This window comes from Convolutriloba macropyga, chromosome 3 (genome assembly GCF_964194025.1).
Source record: "Convolutriloba macropyga chromosome 3, txConMacr16.3, whole genome shotgun sequence".
NCBI classification, from domain to species: Eukaryota; Metazoa; Xenacoelomorpha; order Acoela; family Convolutidae; genus Convolutriloba; species Convolutriloba macropyga.
Genome location: NC_134470.1, coordinates 19,252,202 through 19,267,792, shown reverse-complemented (window position 1 = coordinate 19,267,792; position 15,591 = coordinate 19,252,202). Strand labels below are relative to the sequence as shown.

General features: G+C 33.4%; 1 protein-coding gene across 1 annotated transcript; it reads left to right on the top strand.

Annotated features, from left to right (window-relative positions):
- Positions 1-2,861: 2,861 nt before the first annotated feature.
- On the top strand, positions 2,862-15,591 carry LOC142336557 (uncharacterized; the record flags this gene model as incomplete). Its single annotated transcript, XM_075385466.1, has 5 exons — positions 2,862-2,884; positions 5,898-6,118; positions 7,119-7,308; positions 14,465-14,717; positions 15,482-15,591. Coding segments are annotated over exons 2-5 (768 nt in total), but the record flags the coding sequence as incomplete, so codon positions are not given.

Here is a 15,591-nt window from a genome sequence, read left to right as displayed (position 1 = left end):
TGTTCCTCTAACCTGACTTAATATCCTTTACCACTTGACACTAAAGTTCTGCTGCTGTTGAACCACCTCTGGCCTACTTTGCAAACTTCTACTCGCTCTCTGCCTCAGTTTCAAACTCTCTAACTCGTGTTCCTCCAGTATTAAAAAAAAACAAAAACCGCGTGGAAAAGCCCTCTCCCTCAAATCTAACCTCTCTATACTCTACTCTATACTCACCAAAACTTATACACGCAACTGTCACTTGTCAAATACCAGCTTACCAACTTCCTGTTTTAAGCTCTCGATACTCCGAACTGGCCCTCTTTTTCTCAAGGAAACCAATTACACTCAATGACAGTCTTGAATAACTTGCTCCCACTTAGCTTTTCCCTCTTCAGACTACCTCTATTTCTCAGTTCTCTCTACCTTGCCTCGCAAATCTCTTAATCTGGGCCAAGGCCCTGTAACAACCTTCACTAAGAAAGCCAATACTCTACTCAATTCTCTACACTAACTCAGCCTCACGCAACCTACGCTCTTGACTAAGTCAAAACTCACTCTCTCTATCTTCTAGTCTCAAGAAAAGCTAATTGTTAACAATACCAACAGTCGAACACCAACTCAACTGAAAACTGCTCTGCACACTCGCACTCTTTCTCTCTCTCTCTCTCCGTCAAGACCCGACTTGATTCTGTCCAGGGATTTCTCTTTCTTCTTCACTCGCTGTCGCACAAGACAATTCTTCACTCTCTTGTTGTTCGCAATTGCAAAGTCCAACGTCCAACTACAACCACCACAGCCGCCAAACCACTCCAACCGTCAAGAAGTCTCGAGAAAGCCCACCCAGGAGCGCCACTGTAGAATTTTGTACTTTGCTTAGGCTGACTAGCTGGGGACCGACAAGCGCCCAAAACTCTAACAAATTTAAATGGGTGTTTTGATGGCTCCCGGACTTTTATTGGAGTGTTATTTTGTCCCCACGCTGCTCTTGTCGGCTGTAAGAAACTCTAGTTAAAATAATGAATTGAGTTGAATAATCAAATGACATCAAATGAATAAACAGAAAATGTAAAAGATAACAAAAATCAAATCAATAATCAACCAGAGTTTTATAATAAGATGGTTCACAACTATAACCAAATTCACCACTAAAGAGCTACTGTTCTCTAACTCTACAAGCTCTCAATTAAGCCGCTTGATCTAGATGCGGTTGATTGGTGTTCTCAAGCGTTCTGATTTTCAAGCGCGCATACCGGTGTTCTGGTTTCCAATCGCTCAAACCGGTGTTCTGGTTTTATCAAGTCAATTCAACTCCCTCAACAATGTTTTTGTATTCACAACTTCTCTACAGGTCAACTCCTGAGCTACAGCTGTGTTATGGTAATGTTGTGATAATGTTGGTGTTCTACTCCTTAGTAACTTATCAAGCAACAACGTACAAGAATGATCAAAACAAAAGAATCTGTTCACTTCGCATTATAGACCACCTTAGTTAAGCCTTTCTTACGTAAAGTTTGTTATAACTTCAAAAGGACAATTGAATGACTTGAACGCCTTCTTTATACATTGCTGACTTCTATTCAAGCTATTCAAACTAAAAAAAAGCAGTATCAGACCTATGACGCTACCAATTAATCAATCGGTCATCTTCATGTTCCAGCTCATTTCAGACTATACCTATGAAATAGTTTGTCAGCTCCCTTCTCCAAAAATTATAGGATCGTAATGAAACTTGGCATATTATATCTATACATCCCTCTCTAAGACCTTGCGGAACTAAAGTCGGGAAATGAAAAGGAAACTATGCACTTTGTCTCATCTCAATGGTACGATTTCCGCTCTAGAAGTCGAAAATCAGATTTTCCGAATTCTACAGGATGGGTCCGCCCACAACGAAGTGAGCGCAAGAAAAGTTATGGAAAACAAGCTAAACCCTGATCATGGTGTTTCTTGTCCTGGTGGGTCTTATCATTAACGAGCTCCTCAACCTGAAAGAAAAAAAGAATTAAACCCGACAGCTGAGCATATATAATTTTATCAACTTGAGAAATTGTCGCAACAAGTAAAATGTAATGTAGCTGCATGCTTTTTTTCAGAAGTGGAGATCAACATGAAGTTTTCAGCTTAGTCAGGCCGAACTTTCTGTTTAACTTGTCTTAGGTAACGGATATAAGCTTAGCACTGCACCGCAACTATTTATTTCAACTTTGATGACAATTTGGATCAAATCATAACGAGTCGTTATCCGTCAATATTTGCCCGTTTTGTCTGCAATCGTTCAAACTCGGTAATGGAAACTTTGAGAAAACCTTGCAAGCCAATAACCATTGCATCATTAGCCTAATTCTGGTTCAAACTATCGCATGATTTTGTTGCTGACATTTTCACAAGGATTTGCCTCGTGTTTACAGAAACAAATTGAATAAATAAAATTATTGACTTCAACATCCGGTGTTACATCTTTGACCACTGGTAAAACTTTACTTAACCATCTCTAGTTATAACTCTTAACCGCAGCGACATAACACACCATAACCAAACCTCAATAATTAAGTTTGAAGGTAGTTGAAATTTAGTTATATTGAAACGAAGCTTCATTTTGATAAATAACAGCCCTTGGAATTGCAGCGGATCGATCTAATTTCAAAATCGTTTGTCGGATTATCCAACCCTAAAATCAGCCCATATCTACCCTACCTGGACCAAGTAAACAACAATTACCTTTTTATTTATCTACGTGTTTAAATGGCTACAAACTGTTTGTTTTGCAAATGTCATGTTGCAAAAATGGAGGGTTTGTTCACTCATTTTAGTTGCCTTTCTCGAGCAGAGAGTAAGAGAGTTGTTACAAGATTTTCTTCAGTAACCAAGATTCTCTTAGCTAGCAAAAGTTTTCTACAGCCTAGTCGAACTGAACTGTAGCTTTCTGCTCAACTTAGCTTTGCAAAATGTCATTTTTCGGTTTTTCTTTAAATTCCAGCATAAATGTGTTTTCTTATTGTTTTTGTATTTTGCGCTCAAATAAAAGTGATTTCAAGCGGATTCCGAGGATCGAAATTTGCTGGATGCATTTCCTGTGTCGGCAAAAACAAAATTTCTCTTTTTTGATGGCTGCAGAATCTTAACGCTTTTCTGAGATCATGAGATGAACTTTGGGAACTCTAACAATCAGTCACCCTTAGCTATCAATATTTGGGTGTAATATGAAATTTTGCCCAAGATACGTTGATAAAATATCGTTTTCTAGGAGCTAATTGTATCACTGTTTTTTTTTATTTTCGATTACAAACACGTTCTCCATTAAATCGATTGTAAATTATTAAATCTAAATGTAATAATACAATAAAAGTTCGTTATTTTGTTGTTCTCATTGTGGATGAAAAAGGAGGTGAAAGGTCCTACCTGACGGTACAAGTGTGTGCTTTAAAGTTACTATAGCAAAAGTTGAGCTAGCTTTTTGCGAATGATAGCGCAAATGGTTGTCCTTTTAAAGACGTTTTCAAGAACTTGTGTGTCCTGATAGTCCACAGCCTCACATTAACCAGTATCCTATAAGTTGTTTAACTAATGTCAGATGTAGTTGCATCAATCTTAACAAAGTATTTTCAAAACATATAAAAAGTGCTCGAATTTTAAAAAAACCTTCTTAGATTTTTGTATTTACAAAAATTTTTCGAAAATTCTTTTTGATCTTACATGGGTAAAAAGATGCGCTCAGTGAAATGAAAATTGAATGATTTTGACAAGAGGTTGACAAATTTTTTAATGGGAATGAAACAAGGTGTTGACGTCCTTTACGTGTGTATTAAGATTTTAAGTGTATCAACGTACTTTGAATATGCCCCAGTGATTCTGGAGTTTTTATCGTGTAAGATCTGATAAGATGCTGCTCAAAAAGCTTTATCGCATAAGATCTTATCTGGTCTCACACAATAAAAAGTCGTCCCTACGTGAACTTTAATCTTGTAAGATCTTATAAGATACTTATCAGATCTTATAAGATAATCATTCAATTTTAGAGAATTATTATCTTATAAGATCTGATAAGTATCTTATCAGATCTTACACGATAAAAGTTCACGTAGGGTAGAGTTTTTATCGTATAAGATCTGATAAGACATGTTTTAAGGATTTCAAATAAACCGTATAACGTAGTCAAGTTCCTATGAAAGTAAAAAATAAACGATCAACTTACCAATTCTGAAACAAAAAACTGTTTGCTGATTCTAATTTGGCGACTGTTTTATTCTGAATTTTCACTAGGTACTACGGCTATACTTAGCAGTCCAATATAGTTTTGGTCTTTGAAGAAAATTTTTCAGCCTAGTTTTATAATCATAGCCTCAGAAAATGCTGCTAACACTCGAAAACTAAACTTTTTACACAATATCTTATAAGTCTCAATAGACAATATGAGATAACTTTCTCTTTGTTACTCTGACACTTAAGTGTTGCAAGCTGTAGCTTTGTGGTTACTGCTTGAAAGCAACTCTGAATTGTCTTCAATATGAAGAACATGCCATAGTTAATAAACTTTTATCGTATAAGATCTGATAAAAATCTTCTCAAAAAGATGAGTCATAGTTCTCCAAATGTTTATCTCACAAGATCTTATAAGATTCTTTTAAGATCTTACACGCTAAGCATTTTTTGTCTGGCAGAATTTTTATCGTGTAAGATCTTATAAGGCAGAATTTTCATCTTGTAAGATTTGAGAAAAGTGAACTTTTATCGTGTAAGATCTTATCAGACCTCATAAAATTTTTTCATCGTGTAAAACCTAATAAATTGTATTACAAAGTCTTAGTCAGGCGACGCATAATCTTATAAGTACTTAGAAGACAATTTTGTATGAAATTTGTAAGATCTTACACGATAAAAATTCTCAAATGTCTGGGGTGTATATAAGATTAACTTTATTTTTTCAAGACGTCGTGATTTATAATAAAATCTGAGCCTAACAAAACTTGCTAAAACCTCAAACGTCTGATCAAGAATTATCTCTGTATTAAGGTGTATCAAATTTCGTTTCATTAGAAACTTAATCATGCATTGGTTATTGCTAAGAAAAAAACTAATGACAACACATAAAATTTCCCATAATCTGACAAGATCTTATGGCTCTGTTTCTACAATCTGGCCGAAATATTTCAAACACTTGGAATAATCTCATTTAATTTTGTAGATTTCCGATTCAAGGTATTGTAAATTTATGATCTTATAGGAAGTTCATAAATTACATCTTAGTACGCCGAAAATTTGTTAAATCATAGCAATACTTACAATAACCTCAAAGATTTGAAAAACGCAAGAAACTTTGTAGTTAGGTAGCTTTATTGTTTTCAGAAACCCCAGGACAGAGTTTGAACTGAAAACTGAAAACGCTAATATACTACCTCGATCACAATTGTATGATAAAAAAAATGCAAATCTCTTGACGATTTACTATTTCGGAAATTTAAAAAACGATATTGTCATTTGTTTCAAACAAGGAGCCTTTAAACATGTGTTAGCTGTATACTTTTTGGTGATTCAACCAATTTGTTTTTAGTTTTGATCTTAACTCGTCTTGTCTGAGAATTTTGATATAATCACCAGATTAAAACTGCAGAATGGTTGCTGTTGCTGTTGTACTCTTGAAAAGAAAATTGAAATAATCTTGATTATGGAACTGAAACAACGAATAATGCTGTTTATCTTTAGTTTGTTGCGCGGCACCTTATCAAAAAAATATTGTCCGAAGTTTTTGCGGAAAACACAAACTTTTATGCTTTGATTGCATCAATTTAATACGCATTATTGGACAGGATAACAACTTTTAAGTCATAAGATTTAATTCATGAGTTTCGTAATTGCTCGATGTTGAAAAATGGTACAATATCAAAAACGTCGGTACAGTTCGGCTACGAAATCTAAAGTTGGAAATGAAATTTCACAACAACGTGCCGAGGGGCGGTAATTGTTTACTTGATCGGGAATATTCCGCAGAAGAAGATTCTAGAAGAAATTGGAGTAGTACTGATGAGAAGATGTCTTCGAGTGAATCTCCGAGCAGTGTGATGATTTACGTGCAGTCTCTGATTCTGCTGAGTCTGTCCTACAGTTACTTCTCCTATTATGGATGGTTTACTCTAGACAGGGACATACACTAATTGCTTCCTCATTCTAGCCCAAATGTAAACCAATTTGATCTCAATGTGACCAGTCAAAATGTGTTCCACTCTATATTTTTCATGTTTTTGGGCAAAAGAATGTTTTGTTTTTCAAAAGTGAGCACAGTCCCTGACTAAGACATTTTAAGCAGTTCATAACAAACACATATAAGCAGTAAATGGCATTTGTGGCAATTTCACAACCATAAAAGCCATGAAAAAAGTATGAACAGCAACGAACTAGGTATGAAAAGCCGTGAAACAAAAGATTGTCGCTCTTTTAGAGAAAAGAAAACTCTTGTAAGAACCAAAAAAAACAATTTAGTGGTTTCTAGGCAACAATAACCTTGAATGCACATGTTTGCTGTGCAATACCACCCAGGTTTAGACCTCGACTGATGATAAAAACTTTTTGTGGGGGGGGGGGGGGGGGGGATAATGTCTACATTACAGTCAAGCACCTGTAAAATTCACGGCAAAAATCGTGAACACGAATAACAAACTAGAGCTGAATTGCCAAACTATGGAATTCAAGCTCGAATCAAAGTTTATCTCAATTTGTTGAGCTGGTTGTCCAATAAAAAAGCGCTTTGTTTTCCTGACTTAGAGCGAGAAATTTTTTGAACCGCTGCCAACAATTTATTGGTGATCGGGTTTAAATTTATGGACCAATTTTAAAGCAAAAATATAAAAATTAATTGCACTGGAAATAAGAGTTTTCACCGCTAATTGGCGGCAGTGATAATGCATTACTTTACGTTGATTCATTGACCAGAGTATTTTTCGTAGAATTAAGGTCCTGATATATTAGCTGCGTACTAGTTGCGTTTTACAGCCAATTTGGGTCAAATTTAACAGCCTAATTACGCCTAATTTAACAACCTAATTACCCGATTCGGCCAAGTACGTCATATTTTTATAAAGCAACATATCAGCCACAAGTTTTCAAATAATCCCCACATACCGATCCAGACAATGAGGAAACAGTTACCCTAACAGTCCCAATGGGAACCCGTACTACTACCTGAGTCCCCTGAGGAGCTGTGTCTTCCGTGCCACTTACAGCCAGCAGTTTGAGGACTTCCTCCAAATTGCCATTTGCCAACCTACAGATGAGTTCGCACAGCACATCATCATGGATAACGATGACGAGAAAGTTGCTGACCTTACCGACCAAGTGAGATAATATATAAGAAAATTGGTTATTTCAGAGGGAGTTAATCACCATAAAATAGTGCTCAAACTGAAATTAGCGATAAAGATATTCAACTCATAAAAAGAGGTTCTTTAATGATCGAAAACAGTCAAAAATGCTCATTAAAAGGTCGAAAAAGTCACGTCTTAAAAATACCACACAATCCACGTAATTTCCCGCGGACTGACCACCGATATTCTCAAATGAGAAACATAATGTTTGATAAAACTCTATTCAGTGTTCTATCTTCATTTAAAAAAAATTGATATGATGATTTTTTTCTCTTTTTTTCTGTATACGAACCCGAGAAGACATAAGTTGTGCTAAATAAAAATTAGATGCCAAGACAGCGTGTTGATTTATATGGTTCTCAAATCATTTTTTGGTTAAATAATTTTTAACTTACTTTGTATAAATACAGCGATGAAAAAAATCTTGCTACATTTTACAGGTGCTCGCTAATACAGTAAATCTGCCATAAATAAACAATTTCTGAGCTTCTTGTGTTGTCTTTGCAGTTGATTCTTTTTTTGCAATTGGTGTCAATTTATTATAAAAAGGTAAACAATCTCGGATCCTTTTTTCAACCCTCAATTTTCTCTGTTTTAACAGAAGTTCAACTTTCTCTAAACATTTTTTTGTAAAGATTTATTCATAATCTTTTAATCATTAGCTTTCAATCATTACAAACGAAATATGTACATTTATGATGGTTTAAATGCGACCAAAGATGGATGAAACACCTATAAAACAATCAAAGAAATCATTTCTTATCAGCAGAAACAAAACCAATAACCCAAAAACTGCATAGCTGGCAGTTTTTTTCCATTCTCAATTTCTATTAATTACGCAAATGCAAAAAAATAGTAAAAAAACAAATTCTATTAATTACGCAAATGCAAACATAGTAAAAAAACAAAATTTTGGGAGCATTAGTTTAGGGGACGCATCGAAAAAGAGACAACTTCTAACAACTCAGAGTTGACAAAACTCAATACGGCGCACATCTTAATTTGATTCGTAGATTCTGTATCATCTGTTGTTCTTTCTTCCAATTTGATTCCAATGCCGAAAAGGCATTAAATTATGTTGATATGAACCCGTAACAAACTTTTTCAAGGCTACAAACAGGCTTAAATACTTTTGATATAATTTGTTTAAATTGTCCGAAGATTTGATTGGAAGTGGTTTTTTTAATCAGATTGTTGAGAGAAAGATAGAAAAAATAGAGCGCTAACTTTCTGTTTAGATTCAAGATCTTAAAAATAAATCATGAGTTTTTAATGATGATTTCTCTTTATAAGATAGATTTAAATTGTGGTAGAAGAGTATCGGAACTTCCGTAGATAAATTTATCAACGCATTTAGACGGCGAAGTTCACTTTTTTAACAAATCAATCATTTGACAGTTGACGCATTTTGCACAGGCATCAAAGATCTAGAACTTAGCAACGACACTTGAAAAACCTTGTCAACAAATTGATGACCTAACACTTGGTGATTTTCAACACGATCCTTTCAAATTCCTAAGCTGTCGGTAGTTGCGTCTACGTTTTATCAGAAAGCCAAGCCATGGTTAAAAAAACTTACTGATTTTTTTTAAATCAATATTAATTTACGTAAAAAATATCATGTCATCACATCCGACAGCTTGAAGATGGAGGAGCTCAATTGCTGTGGTTGCTGGTTAAAAGATTATTAAAAAACTTTCGCTTTCAAAAATCACTTTTTCCAACAACATTTTGATCTTGGCTAAATTATCAAAAATATTTTAGTAAGTGTGTTGGTTGATTTTGTTCTCAAATGATTCTTCGGTTTAATAATTTTTAACTTACTTTGTATAAATTCAGCGATAAAAAAATCTTGCTAAATTTTGCAAGTGCTCGGATCATAGTTGCACTAAATAAATAATTTCTGAGCTTCTTGTGTTGTTTTTGCTGTTGATTACTTTTTTGCTATTGGTATCAATTTATAATGAAAAAAGGTGTACAATCTCATTTCTTTTTCTTCAAACCTCAATTTTGTCTGTTTTACCAGAAGTTCAACTTTATCTGGACATTTTTTTGTAAAGATTTATGTATAATCGATATATCATTAGCGTTCAATCATTAAAAAAAATTTGTCCATTTTTTTTGTTTTAAATGCAGCTAAAATGGATGAAACACCTATAGAACAAACAAAGAAATCATTTCTCATCAGCAGAAACAAATCCAAAACCAGTAACCGAAAAACTAGATAGCTGGCACTTTTTTCTATTCTCAAATTCTATTAATTACGCAAATGCAAAAATGGTAAAAAAAACAATAAAAACTCCACTCAAGAGTTTTGGGATTATTAGTTTAGGGGACGCATCGAAAAAGAGACAACCTCTAACAACTCAGAGTTGACAAAACTCAATACGGCGCACATCTTAATTTGATTCGTAGTTTCTGTATCATCTGTTGTTCTTTCTTCAAATTTGATTCCAATGCCAAAAAGGCATTAAATTATGCTGATATGAACTCATAACAAACATTTTCAATGCTACAAACAGGCTTAAGTTTTTTTGATATATTTTGTATAAATTGTCCAAATATTTGATTGGAAGTAGTTTTTTTAACAGATTGTTGTGAGAAAGATAGAAAAAATAGAGGGCTAACTTTCTGTTTAGATTTATGAATATAAAATTAAATCATGAGTTTTTATTGATGATTTGTTCTTTCTTAGACTTGATAGACTTAAATTGTGGTAGAATAGTATCGGAACTTCCGTAGACAAATTTATCAACGCATTTAGACGGCAAAGCTCACTTTTTTTAACAAATGGATCAATTGAGAGTTGACGCACTTTGCATAGGCATCAATGATCTAGAACTTAGCAACGACACTTGAAAAACCTTGTAAACAAATTGATGACCTAACACTTGGTGATTTTTGACACTATCTTTTCAAATTCTTAAGTTGTCGGTAGTTGCGTCTACGTTTTATCAGAAAGCCATGCCATGGTTAAAAAAAAACTTACTGCTTTTTTCTAAAACAATATTAATTTACGTAACAAATATCATGTCATCACATCCGACAGCTTGAAGATGAAGGAGTTCAATTGCTGCTATTGCTGGTTAAAAGATTATTAAAAAACTATCGCTTTCAAAAATCACTTTTTCCAATAACATTATGTTCTTGGCTAAATGATCAAAAATATCTTAGTAAGTGTGTTGGTTTATTTTGTTCTCAAATGATTCTTCGGTTTAATAATTTATAACTTACTTTGTATAAATTCAGCGATAAAAAAATCTTGCTACATTTTACAGGTGCTCGGATCATAGTTGAACTAAATAAACAATATCTGAGCTTCTTGTGTTGTTTTTGCTGTTAATTACTTTTTTGCTATTGGTGTCAATTTATAATGAAAAAAAAGGTATACAATCTCATTTCCTTTTCTTCAAATCTCAATTTTGTCTGTTTTACCAGAAGTTCAACTTTATCTGAACATTCTTCTGTAAATATTTTTGCATAATCGATAAATCATAAGCTTCCAATCATTACAAACAAAATATGTACATTTTTGTTGATTTAAATGCGGCTAAAAAGGATGAAACACCTATAGAACAATCAAAGAAATGATTTCTCATCAGCAGAAACAAAACCAAAACCAGTAACCGAAAAAATACATAGCTGGCACTTTTTTCTATTCTCAAATTCTATTAATTACGCAAATGCAAATATAGTAAAAAAACAATAAAAACTCCACTCAAGAGTTTTGGGAGCATTAGTTTAGGGGACGCATCGAAAAAGAGACAACTTCTAACAACTCAGAGTTGACAAAACTCAATACGGCGCACATCTTAATTTGATTCGTAGTTTCTGTATCATCTATTGTTCTTTCTTCAAATTTGATTCCAATGCCAAAAAGGCATTAAATTATGTTGATATAAACTCATAACAAACTTTTTCAAGGCTACAAACAGGCTTAAGTTTTTTTGATATATTTTGTATAAATTATCCCAAGACTTGATTGGAAGTGGTTTTTTTATCAGATTGTTGAGAGAGAGATAGAAAAAATAGAGCGCTAACTTTCTGTTTAGATTCAAGAACATAAAATTAAATCATGAGTTTTTAATGATGATTTGTTCTTTCTAAGATAGACTTAAATTGTGGTAGAATAGTATCGGAACTTCCGTAGATATATTTATCAATGCATTTAGACGGCAAAGCTCACTTTTTTAACAAATCGATCAATTCAGAGTTGACGCACGTTGCATAGGCATCAAAGATCTAGAACTTAGCAACGACACTTGAAAAACCTTGTCGACAAATTGATGACCTAACACTTGGTGATTTTTGACACGATCTTTTCAAATTCTTAAGCTGTCGGTAGTTGCGTCTACGTTTTATCAGAAAGCCATGCCATAGTTAAAAAAACTTACTGCTTTTTTCTAAATCAATATTAATTTACGTAACAAATATCATGTCATCACATCCGACAGCTTGAAGATGAAGGAGTTCAATTGCTGCTATTGCTGGTTAAAAGATTATTAAAAAACTTTCGCTTTCAAAAATCACTTTTTCCAATAACATTATGTTCTTGGCTAAATGATCAAAAATATCTTAGTAAGTGGAATTGAATAATATATTAGAAGAAAAAGGAGAACGCTCCACATATTATATCAAGTATCCACCATTTGAAGCAGAGATAGGCTGCTTCTATAAAAGAATCTCATTGTTTGTTAATTTTAACATTGATAGATTCCTAAAAAAGGACAATATATCAATATATCAGAATTTCTCGAAGGAAAACATGATAAAAGGAAGTGGCAGACACGAAATTAACTCTAAAGGAACCAATTGACAATTTAATCAAGTTATTAACTAATTTTTACTATGCTACAAAAATGAGAAAACAAAATAAGAAATTTATCCCAAATTAAAACCGAGTCTATTTTTGTAAAATCTTTTAGTAACTAATGGTATCTACTCATTTTCAATCAGATTATGAATGGGTCATTTTAGACTTATAAATGGTTTAAAGTAAATAAAATTTTCTATGCACTTTTTAATTTGTTTTGAGAAAATAAAATCAGACTAAATTCAAATGGAATTTAACCGAGCTATTAAATCACGATAGAAATTGCGTTTGAGCTAAATCATATATTTTTTTGGAATCTTTCAAACCAATATTCGGACAATATAGATATCAATTCATCTAGTCACATATATGCGAAAAAACAGAAAAAACAAAAACAACTCAAATTACATTTTAAAAGTTGCTGGCAAAATTTCTGGAAGCCAAATTTAACTGCAGAGTAATTTCCAAACACTACAAACAAGGGGAACAATAAGAGAGATTTCAGTATAAAGCGAAAGTGTCACGTTTATAATGAGATTTTCAAAAAACTATTGCAGGGGCAGGAAGTGTTCCAAAAGCTGTGATTATTTTTGAAGCAAAAACAGGGTATTATTTTTTGTCAGATGGACATATTCTAAACTTTCAATTATTTTTTTTTAAAAAGGTTAGTCAGACTTGTCAGCAAAATAATTGATTAGTCCAAATGTAAACAAACAGTTTTAACAAAAAAGACAGAATGAAATGACTACCGGATTTAGGCAAAATCAAAAATTTTCCAGATTTTTAAAGAAATAAATTGTTACAAATTTGAATCTATTTTAAGTAGTTAATTGAGAAAGGAACGATGATTAAGATGTATCTCATAGTTTATTTAAATGAAACTTGAATGAATGAGATTAAAGGTCAAGACAACAAAATTTTTCAGAACTAAACTTTCACATAAAATTTAAAGACATTTATAATGCAGTAAAGGAAACCAGAAAACCACGGAGCTAAATTTATTGACAAGTTTCCTATGCTTCATTGCTCTATACATTTCCCTTACACATTACCTTTCACCAATTGTGGCAAAACCACAGAAAGAATCTTTAATAAAACCTCAAAAATTTACTAAAACTTTACTAAAAGAACTGGTTCCAATGCCATAAACACTATAGAGATTATATTTTGGTTTGTTTAAAGCTCGATAGAGCTCCAATAAGACAAGTCAGTACTGGGACTCAGTAACAAAAAAAAACAAATGAGAAAATTTGAAAAAGTTTTTTGTCTTTAATGTCAAAGTCAACAAAATAGTTAGTTACCCATAAATTAGTCACACAACTGCATAGACAAACCATTGAAGCAAATGCATCGCAATTATTGTTATTCCAGAAGGTTACAAAAAAGCCAAAACAGATGGCCAAAATAAAACAGAAAAATTACTGTAAAAGCAAAAATCAAGATCCAAATGCAAATCTTTTTTATTCCAAAACACCACGATAAGACAAAAAAGCCTCGCTATCACCTCAAAGATACTAAAACCTGTAGAATTTAAAAATGGTTGCATGATTGAGCAAATTTTAAAAATAAATTTCAAAAAAGGTTTAAATGTCAACAAAATTCTCGTTTAAATTAATTTTTCCACGGAAAATTAAAACCTGCTCGTAATGACGAAATTTTGGAGAAGCTTTTTATTTTCACACTTTACAGTTTTAATTGTTACCGCTCACAACTCACTACAATAAGTATATCGATCGGCCAAAAGTGATTGAACAAAAAACCCTAGTTCAGCATATAGTTGCTCTCCCGAAATGTGGAGTCGGAAGAACAAAACTACTTTTTGCGATCCCAAAATGATAAGATTTTTTTAATCGCAGTCCTTAGAAAATTTTTTTTTATAATCTCAACGGTCCCTGGGTTTCTCTGTGAAGAATTATTGTTTATAAAAATTATTTAGCTTTAAATGCTAAATGTGAACATAAAGTGCTAAATGATCATAAAAATACTATTTTGTGCCTGAAATGTGTTAACGCTCAAAATCGAAGAATATAAATTAGGTTTCTCACTCCAGGTCTTGCAACGAGTTATAAGAACAGTCAAGGGAGCTCGATTCCTTATCTTGTCATTTTCTACCATTACCATGAAGCAGTTGTGTATTAAGTAAGTGGAGTGAAGAAACAATTAAATTATTCCAATGCATTCTCCTGTTTTTTTTTGTACAGTTTGAGAAATACAATTGAGCTGAAATTATGAGCCACAATTTTTGCGTTTAATTTGTTTCTGCTAATTCCATGACTTTGCTGTTATATATTTAAGAGCGGGTGTTTCGTTTCAGGTAGGATTTCTGGCCAGATTCATGATCTCATGCGCAGCCGTCTCTTTGATTGTCTACCTTCTGGAACTGTTCTCGGACAGACTCAACAGGATGTTCAAAATATCCCTGGCCTCTTTCTCTGGTGCTATGGTCCTGGTCCAGTTCTGTGCCCAGATGCGACTGTTTGCAGCAATGTCCCAACTCACCCAGGCTGTGGGCGAAAACATTGACAAAAACCTCAAAATCGTGGGCCCAGAGTTTGACTTTGAAGATGGTTAGAATTGCTTACCGTTTCATGCTTTTTAAATTGACTGACTTACTCTCGCGCATAGTTAAAATTTTCCATGGCTGAACTTTAAGTGGCACCAGACGACATTGACCAGACAGTGGCCAACTTGAAACTATGGCGAAGAGAGATCTAGCTCTTACACAAACGTGACTTTATCATCAAATGTACAATTATCGAAGGGTGATTTTGTCTTTTCAGTTTCTTGCCTAGAAGCTAATTAATTGTGTCTATTGGGTAATTTATCATTGTCGAAATATTTGTATGGTCTAATATAGCTGACTATAGCTGACTAGTATGGTCTATACGGCTGACTTATTTGTCAACATAGATTAAAATGATTTGCAATCGCTATCGCCAAGGCTGAAGTCTGAGAGCAAACTGTATTTTGCAATAAAAAATGATAGCACCGTGGGTGTCAGGTATAACACTACTAACACGTTTCTATGATCATCATTATGAGACAACGCCCCACCATTTGCTCCATTTTACCACTTTATTTCTACAAAAGATATTTTAATACATGTAAAAAGGTCCTGAAACTGTGGAATATGTCTCCGAGGAATTATATTACATTATTTTATATTAGCACAAATAATATTATGTTGTGAATCATAATATTAATTTGTAAATTATACAATGACTTCATCCTTTGCAGCCAAGTTCCACAATTTAGCGCAATTTTAATTGAAGGTAGGGTTCTGGCTTGTATTGACATAATATTATCATTAATTGTTGAAAAAAACTTTTAGATCTGGGCATTTCCTACGCTCTTGGATTCTTCGTGGCCCTCTTTGGCACATGTCTGTATGTGGGTGCATTCAGTTATGTCATCTACCGGTTGATACACATTGTGTTGGAT